At 60.5% G+C, this 7,315-nt stretch overlaps 1 protein-coding gene across 1 annotated transcript in view; it reads left to right on the top strand.

Annotated features, from left to right (window-relative positions):
• LOC105824882 (chromosome unknown open reading frame, human C1orf167) overlaps window positions 1-7,315 on the top strand; it is a 20,971-nt gene that overhangs the window by 5,110 nt on the left and 8,546 nt on the right. Inside the window, exons 6-12 of the mRNA XM_012662495.1 lie at window positions 196-323; window positions 753-930; window positions 2,281-2,456; window positions 3,001-3,187; window positions 4,538-4,731; window positions 4,837-4,933; window positions 5,673-5,881. Of these exons, the coding sequence (XP_012517949.1) occupies window positions 196-323; window positions 753-930; window positions 2,281-2,456; window positions 3,001-3,187; window positions 4,538-4,731; window positions 4,837-4,933; window positions 5,673-5,881 (1,169 nt within the window). The remainder of the gene's footprint in view (window positions 1-195; window positions 324-752; window positions 931-2,280; window positions 2,457-3,000; window positions 3,188-4,537; window positions 4,732-4,836; window positions 4,934-5,672; window positions 5,882-7,315) is intronic.

The following is a 7,315-nucleotide window of genomic DNA, read 5'->3' as shown; positions in this document are numbered from 1 at the left end:
AAACAGTATTGAAGAAAATAAAGCAAAGCAGAACCTCCCACCCCATGGCTTTTATAATCAGGGATAAAATGAACAGTCTGGAAGTGGGGGGCTCGGCACCCCAGCTCCTAAGGACGGACGGCACCGCCTGGAGCCGGGTGGACAGGTGGGGACCATGCGCCCTCCCTCGGGCCAGCTTCCGTTTCTCTCCAACAGCTTCACCCTTAGCCCAGGGAGTCCGAGGGAGGCGGAGAGAGCCCCGTGCATTCGGTCCCATCCTGGGCAGAGACCAGACGGTGAAGACGGGAAAGTCCAGACGCTGCAGGCCCTGCAGCAACTAGCTGGTGAGGTGGTGTGTGCTGGGGAGGGGGAGAGATGGAGGCAGGCCAGGCGGGGCCTGAACCCCCGCACCAGGTGGGGACTGGGCGGGGGAGCCCAGAGTGAATGAGCAACTTCCCAGACATGACCTCCACGAGGACCCATTTTACTGTCCCCATTTTTAAAATTGTGCCCATTTTACCGATGGGGAACTGAGGCACAGAGACGTTAAGTGACCAGCATGAGAGATGCCCAAATGCATTTGGGTGACACTGACTCTGATACAGGCCCACACCAGAGGCTTGAGTGTTGGAACTAGATGTCCCTTACTCAGGCACCAGAGATGGGGAGGTCCAGGGATGGGTGCGACTGGCTCCCCAGGTGTAGTAGCCTCCTGGCTCTGATCCTCCCCTTTGCTCTTTCTCTCTCTCTCACTCTCCTCCCTCTCTCCACAGTCTTCCTCCTGTGGTGCCATCAGAAGGAACAGGCCAGGAAGGATAGGAGTGTCCCAGGGGAGGCCACCGGGGCCACCCAGAAGACCTGGAGGACAGGGAGGCCCCCCCCAGCCTGGCACTGTCACGCTACACACGCAGCCCGTGTGGACCCCCAGCACCAGAGAGCCTGGCTGTGCAGGTAGGGGCCCCCTTCCCCTCGTGTCAGCTCCTGACTCCTGGTATCGAGAGGCGAGCATCCAAGTAAGAAATGAACACGGCTGCTGTTGCCTGGGCAGGCCTGAGACATGCCGGGCTGCAGGGGCTGGGATTTGGCCATAGCACAGGTTAGCGCCGGCCTCCCACCTCTGCCCACCATGGTCGTGGAACCCGTGGCCAGTGGGGGAACAGACAGGAAGTGAGCAGTCACAGGTGTGGCAGGAAGGAACACAGATCTCTGCGTTTTTCCCCCTGGTGGTTAATGTTTTATTATGGGGCACTTTTATCTTACACAAAAGTAAAGCGGATAAGACAATAAACCCCAGCGTGCCGATCACCCAGCTTCAACACAGTCAACCTCCTAGGAAAGCTTGTCAGATGTGTCCCCAATGCGTCCCCCTCCAAATCCCAAACATCATACCATTGCATCCCTAATACTTTTATGTGCATTTCTAAAAGGCAAGGACTCTAAAAAAAAAAACAAAACAGCCACAATACCATTCTCACACCTAAAAAAATGAACCATGATTCCTTAACACCCACAAATATCTGGTCAGTTTTCAAATTTCCAGTTGTTTCGCAGCATGTATGGTGTCAGAGTTTGCGTGGAGATCCACTCGCTGAGAGTGGTCGATGCGTCGTTAACGTCTTCTCAGTCTGTGGGCTCCCTCCATTTGTTTCTCTTGCACTTCATTTGTTGAGGAAACCAGGTTGCTTGTCTGGTGGAGTTTCCCACTGTTGGCCTTTTGCTGGTTGCATCCGCCTGGCCTAGTTTTCCCGGGAACTTTAACACACGGAGCTGACCCGACCCGGCTCAGCGGGGTGTGCAGGAGGAGCACATGCTCGGGCCTCTGGTGCGGAGCGCGCACACTCCAGGGACAGCTGGAGCCTTGTCAGTCCAGGCTGGGGGGCCGGGGGGCTGGGAAGGTCCCTGGGGCCAGATCATGCAGGTCCTTGTAGGCTGTGCGGAGGGGTTGAAATGTTATAAGAGCAAGGGAGCTGCTGCCGGAGGAGGTAGCAGGAGAGTAGGATGATGTGATTTGACATTGCGAAAACACCGCTCTGGTTACTGAGTAGGAACTGACAGCGGGGGTCAAGCCTGGATGCCAGTGGCCAGGCTGGAGGCCGCTGGGGCCATCCAGGTGCCCAGAGGTGATGGTGTCAGGCCTGAGCAGGTGGCACGCCATGCATCCTCACAGCAGCCCCATTTGACAGATGAGAAAACGGAGGCTCAGAGAGGCGGTGGCATGCCTGAGGCCTCGGTAGTGTGTCTGGCAGGCGGCTGCAGCTGCAGCCATCGGCCCTTACCATCGGCCTGGGTACTTTGTCCCAGGTGCTTTGGGGCCTGGCAGCGGTTCGTGCAAAGAGGGTCCCGGTACCGGAACCACCTGGCCGACCGCCAAGCGGGGATCCTGAGGACATGCCTGGGACGGTGGGTGCAGATGAAACAGCTCCGGGTCTCAGATGGGGCAAAGGTGACCCAGCTGTCCCTGTGCCTGCAGAAGTCAGGTGAGTAATGATGGGCCGAGGGGCTCCCACCCCAGCAGACTGTCGCTTGAGCCCCTTCTTCAGCGGGCCCCAGTTGAATGTGTGGATTCTTGTCGCTGGAGGTGGTAGAACTGGGGGCTTTCCAGAGTGCGGCCTGCGGGCCTGGGAGGGTCCGGGAGGGGTCCCCAGAGTGGGCAGGCCTTGGCTGGGACACATCCCCACCCCCCATCACGAGCTGCTCTGGGCGAGAGAGACTCTGTCCCATCTCCCACCACTGCAGGTAGCCCTGCTTATCTCATGTCCCGCCCGGAAGGGACGTGTCCTTGCTCTTGGGAAGCTTTTGTTCTGATGGGGGACACACAGCCCTGCCCCCACCCCAAGACCTGACGGGGGAAGGCGGGATCTTTGAGACCTCCTGGAAGGGGGACGGTCTGGAGGTGGTGGGTGGGGGCAGTGCCCGTGAGGGAGGAGGTCCCATGGGGGCCTGAGGCAGCAGCTACCGACAGCTCTGGGCAGAGGGAGGTCGGCGGGGACCTGCCTGACTCACCTCTTGACTGCTTCTCAGGGCTCATGGTCCTCTGCAGCTCAGGCCCTGGAGCCACCAAGGTGCATGGCTTGGGGGCAGTGGCCCAGGCGCAGAGGCTGTCCCAGGAGCAAGGCCGGGGCTCCCTGCAGGAAGCCTGCCAGAGACTGGCCCTCCACCGGGTGATGCTGCTCTGGAGGACGCGGCTCTCCCAGCGCCAGCGGGCCGAGTAGGTGTCGGCGACCTTGTGACCTAGGGTTGGGCCAGGGCCTGGCACAGTGCGGTACCTGGCAGATGCCGGGTCCCAGGAGGTGGCCTAGGGACACTGAGACTGTGATGGAGCAGAGAGCCACTGGGGGCCATGGGCCCCCAGACAGGAGCTCTGCCGAGGTGGAGGTGGCTGGAACCTGAGTGGGCGCCGTCTCCACACTGAGGCGAGGCCCTGTGGCAGGAGCCATGTCTGGCTGTCCCCGCTGCCTCCCCGGCCCCCAGCCCGTGCCTGGTGTGTCATGGTCACAGAGTAAGTACCATAAGCAAGTGAGGGAAGGAGCCGGGAGCAGAGCTCTCTCCACCTGCCCCATCTGCCTCATCACGCAAGTAGAGGAACCGAGGCTCAGAGGGGTTGAGCAGCTGGCTCTAGTCGCAGTGTGAACCAGGAGCAGGAAGGCCCTGTGTCAAGACCTTCTTGGTGCTGCCTTTGCACAGAATGGTCATTGCCGGAGTCAGAGCCAGGCTGAGGCTGTGGTGAGGGGAGGGTGGGCTCAGGAGGAGCGGCTTCCCTGATGGGATGTCAGGAGGAACGGAAGCCAGTGGGAGCAGGGTTAAGAATTCTGTCCTTAAAAGCCACACACCTGGCATCCATGATCCCCACAGCCACTTGGTCCACTTGGACCCTCAGTCTCTTTCAGTGTACCCCTAGAACGCCAGGAGAACCCAATTCACCATGGTCCTTCAGAACACGGCCCTCCCTCCCCCAGTCCAGCCTCTGGCCTTCAGGCATCAGGGCACAGTCGATGTCTCCCTACAGCATACCAGGGGCTGCCCTGCTAGTCTGAGATGAGTCCCACCCAGGTCTGCCACCTTTTGGAGTCTGGGGAGATAACCTTCCCCCAGGCCCCAGTTTTCTTATCTTTGTAACGGAGTAGAGGCAGAAGTACTGGTGTGGTTGTGCATGTGGGCACCGGAGGCCGGGGTCCCTGGGCCTGGTTCTGCTCCACCCCAGTCAGCTGCGTGGCCCCCCACTGCACCCGGGAGTGTGGTCAGGACCAGCCAGTGATGGGGTAGAGCGTCAGCCCAGCCTTCACTGCCCACCAGAGTCACCCAGGGGCTCTGGAAAAGTCCAGAAGCCTAGTCTGCACCCAGACCGTTAAGTCAGAATCTCTGGGGGTGGCACCCTGGTGGGCATCGGTATTTCTTGAAGCCCCCCTTGATCCCAGTGTGCAGCCAGTGTGGAGGCGGCAGTGCAGAGCGCTAGCGCAGTCTGGCCCTTCAGCTCAGCTCTCCCAGCGGCCAGGTGGGGTGGCCTCCGCCCGGCTGGCCGTGAGGCTGGGACCCAGGGACTCCCCCGCCTCTTCCGCAGCTCCTTCTTCCAGAGCGTGCGGCACCGGATTATGCGGCGCATACTGAGGCGGTGGCGCTTGAGGGCGTGGGGCCCGGGCACCCCGTCAGGCTGTGCCAGGATCGCCTTGGTCCTGGAGCCACCGGGCAGCGTCCTGCCAGGGCAGGCCTCGCTGGGCTGCAGCACACCCTGCAGCTCACTGGAGAAGGTGAGGGGCAGGTGGGTGGAGAGGATGGGGATGGGGCAGGGGACAGGGACCCAGGACGCCACACCCCCTTCCTGGGCTCCTGGAGACCCTCCCGGTGGGCTTTCTGTGGCAGGTGGGCAGCAGCAGGGGCTGTGCCTTCTGCTTTGGCAGGTGCCGGCCCAGCAGTGCCGGGGCGCAGTGAGGTGGTGCCAGCGCACCCTCCAGAGGCGGTAGGGACCCCTCCGCAGGTCGGGCCAGCCGTGCTGCCCGCCACTCTGTGGACTTGCTGTGTCCTGGCCGTCTCTCCCAGCCATCCTCGGCCTTCACAGCAGCAGCCCCTCAGGGTCTGCATCCCATCCCGGGGGGGGGGGCCTCACGCCTCACACCCTCGTCAGCTGGGCCCCACACTCAATTCCTCCTGTCCTCCCGGGAGGGGTGGGGTGGGCTGAGGCACTCTGCAGGGCCACGCTTCCTCCTGGAGATTTCACAGCTGTGGTTCATTCATTTATTCATTCGCAGCACAATGCGTAAGAGTTGGCCTGCCTGGGTTCTAATCCCAGCTTTGCCCCTCAGGGCTGTGTGATCTTGGGCAAGTTGCTTAACTTCTCTGTGCCTCCATTTCTCTGTCTGTGAAATGAGGGTAATAATAGTACTCACTGCAATGGGACATCAGCGAGGTAGGGGCACAGACGTCCCCTAGCACAGTGCGTGGCACATAGTAAGCACTCAGTCGTAGCAATATTTATGGCAAGTGGCTGAGCACAGGACTCGGCACTGGGGGCCTGTGCCATCCTCTTCCCACCACCCGTCATGTGACCCTCAGAGAGGTGTTTGGCCCCTCCAGTCCCCAGCAATCCACCCTCCCCCTTGGCGGGAACAGAGGGAAGAGCTGCTGAGTGGAGCGGAGAGGAGGGCTGGGCTGGCCTGGGTGGCAGTGCCCATCCTCAGGGTGGACATTCCCCTTTCCAGTGTCCTCCTCAGCTGGAGCCACTGGGTCACAGCCCAAGCGGACAGGAGAAAGCTGGCTGCCCGCTGGGCCTGGGGTCGGAGCTGCAGGGCTGCGCTGGGCCTGTGGCGGCGGCGGCTGGGGCAGTGGCAGGAGGCGGAGCGGCGGGCTCAGGAGCGGGGCTGGCGACTGGCGCGTGACGCCCTGCGCTGCTGGCACTCTTGCTGGCAGAGTGAGTTGAGGACTGGGTCGGGGGCACTGTGGGTGAGGAAGGGGCCAGGGTCCATCGGTGAGACCCAGGATTCCATATCCTGTAGCAGAGTCTGGGGATGGGACCCCCACGGGGCACCCCCAGGACTGGGGTGGCAGAGCAGACCTGGGGGCTTGGCCTCTGCAGGGTGAGTTTGAGTCCCTGCTCTCCCATTCCCTAGCTGTGTGGACCTTTAACAAGCCACTTACCCTCTCTGAGTCTCAGCTCTGTCATCTGTGAAGGGGGGATAGCATAGTACCTGCCCTGTAGGGTCACTGTGGGGATCCGTGAAACACTCTACGGACAGTTCCTGGTAGGTGTCACATCATCCATGTCACCTTCGCCTTTGTCTTCATCCTTGTCATCCTCAGCATCCTCACCTAGCCACCAAGAGACCCTGGTCTGAGCTCTGAGTCGGGGAGAAGTGGGCAGGGTCACGGCGCCCTTAGAGCCCAGCAGAGTTAGTGGGGGGTCTCCAGGAGGCGGCGAGGAGGGCAGAGCAGCGGGGAGAGGGGCTGAGGTGGCGGGAACGGCACAGGCCCAGGTGGAGGGGGGAGGAGCTGGGTGTGCTGAGCTGGCTGAGGCTGCATGTTGCTGGAGAGGCCTGAGGAGTGTGGCCAGCGAAGGGGGGAAGGATTATTCCCAGACAGGTTTGCTCCAGGGGTCCTGGCCTCTGCGCGTAAGGAAAAAGCCATTTTCTTTATAACTCAGTTTGAACCCAGCTAAGTCAGGGTCAGAGCTGGAGAGGGCTCTCTGATCAACTGTATTAGTTATCTATTGCTGTGTAACAAATTACCCAAATATGTGGCCGTTTTTGAACCACAGACCTTTACTGTCTCACAGTTTCTGTGGGGCAGGAGTCCAGGTGTGGCTTAGCTGGTACCTCTGCCTCGAGGTCTCCCACCAGGCTGCAGGCAAGTTGTTGGCCAGGGCTGCGGTCTCCTCTGAAGGCTCAGTGGGGGAGGGACATCCATTTCCAAGGTCACTCCCATGGTCGTGGGCAGGCCTTGCCCTGTGGGCCTCTCTCCAGGCCACCTCATGAAGGCAGCTGGCTTCCCCCAAGGTGAGCCACCCAAGGGGAAGCGAGAGAGTGTGCCCAAGCCGGAAGTAGTCTTTTTATAACCCAATATCAGAAGAGACATCCCATGACTTCTGCCGATTCTGTTTGTTAGAAGCAAGTCAAGAAATCCAGTCCCTGTTCAAGGAGGAGCATTGTGCAGGACATGACCACCAAGACGTGGGGCCATCGGGGGCCGTTTAGAGGTTGCCCGCTACACCAATGCATCGTATTAATAGGCCGGTGGGCAGGGCCTTGATTGTTCTAGAAAGCCCATATCCTATCCACTGGGGTCAGTTGCTTCTTCAGCCCAGTTGTTGCCCACAGTGTTGCCAGACCTAATTTTTTTTTTTTTTTTT

This window comes from Propithecus coquereli, unplaced genomic scaffold (genome assembly GCF_000956105.1).
Source record: "Propithecus coquereli isolate 6110/MARCELLA unplaced genomic scaffold, Pcoq_1.0 Scaffold77, whole genome shotgun sequence".
NCBI classification, from domain to species: Eukaryota; Metazoa; Chordata; class Mammalia; order Primates; family Indriidae; genus Propithecus; species Propithecus coquereli.
Note: the sequence above shows the minus strand (reverse complement) of the source record. Positions and strands in the feature narration are given on the sequence as shown.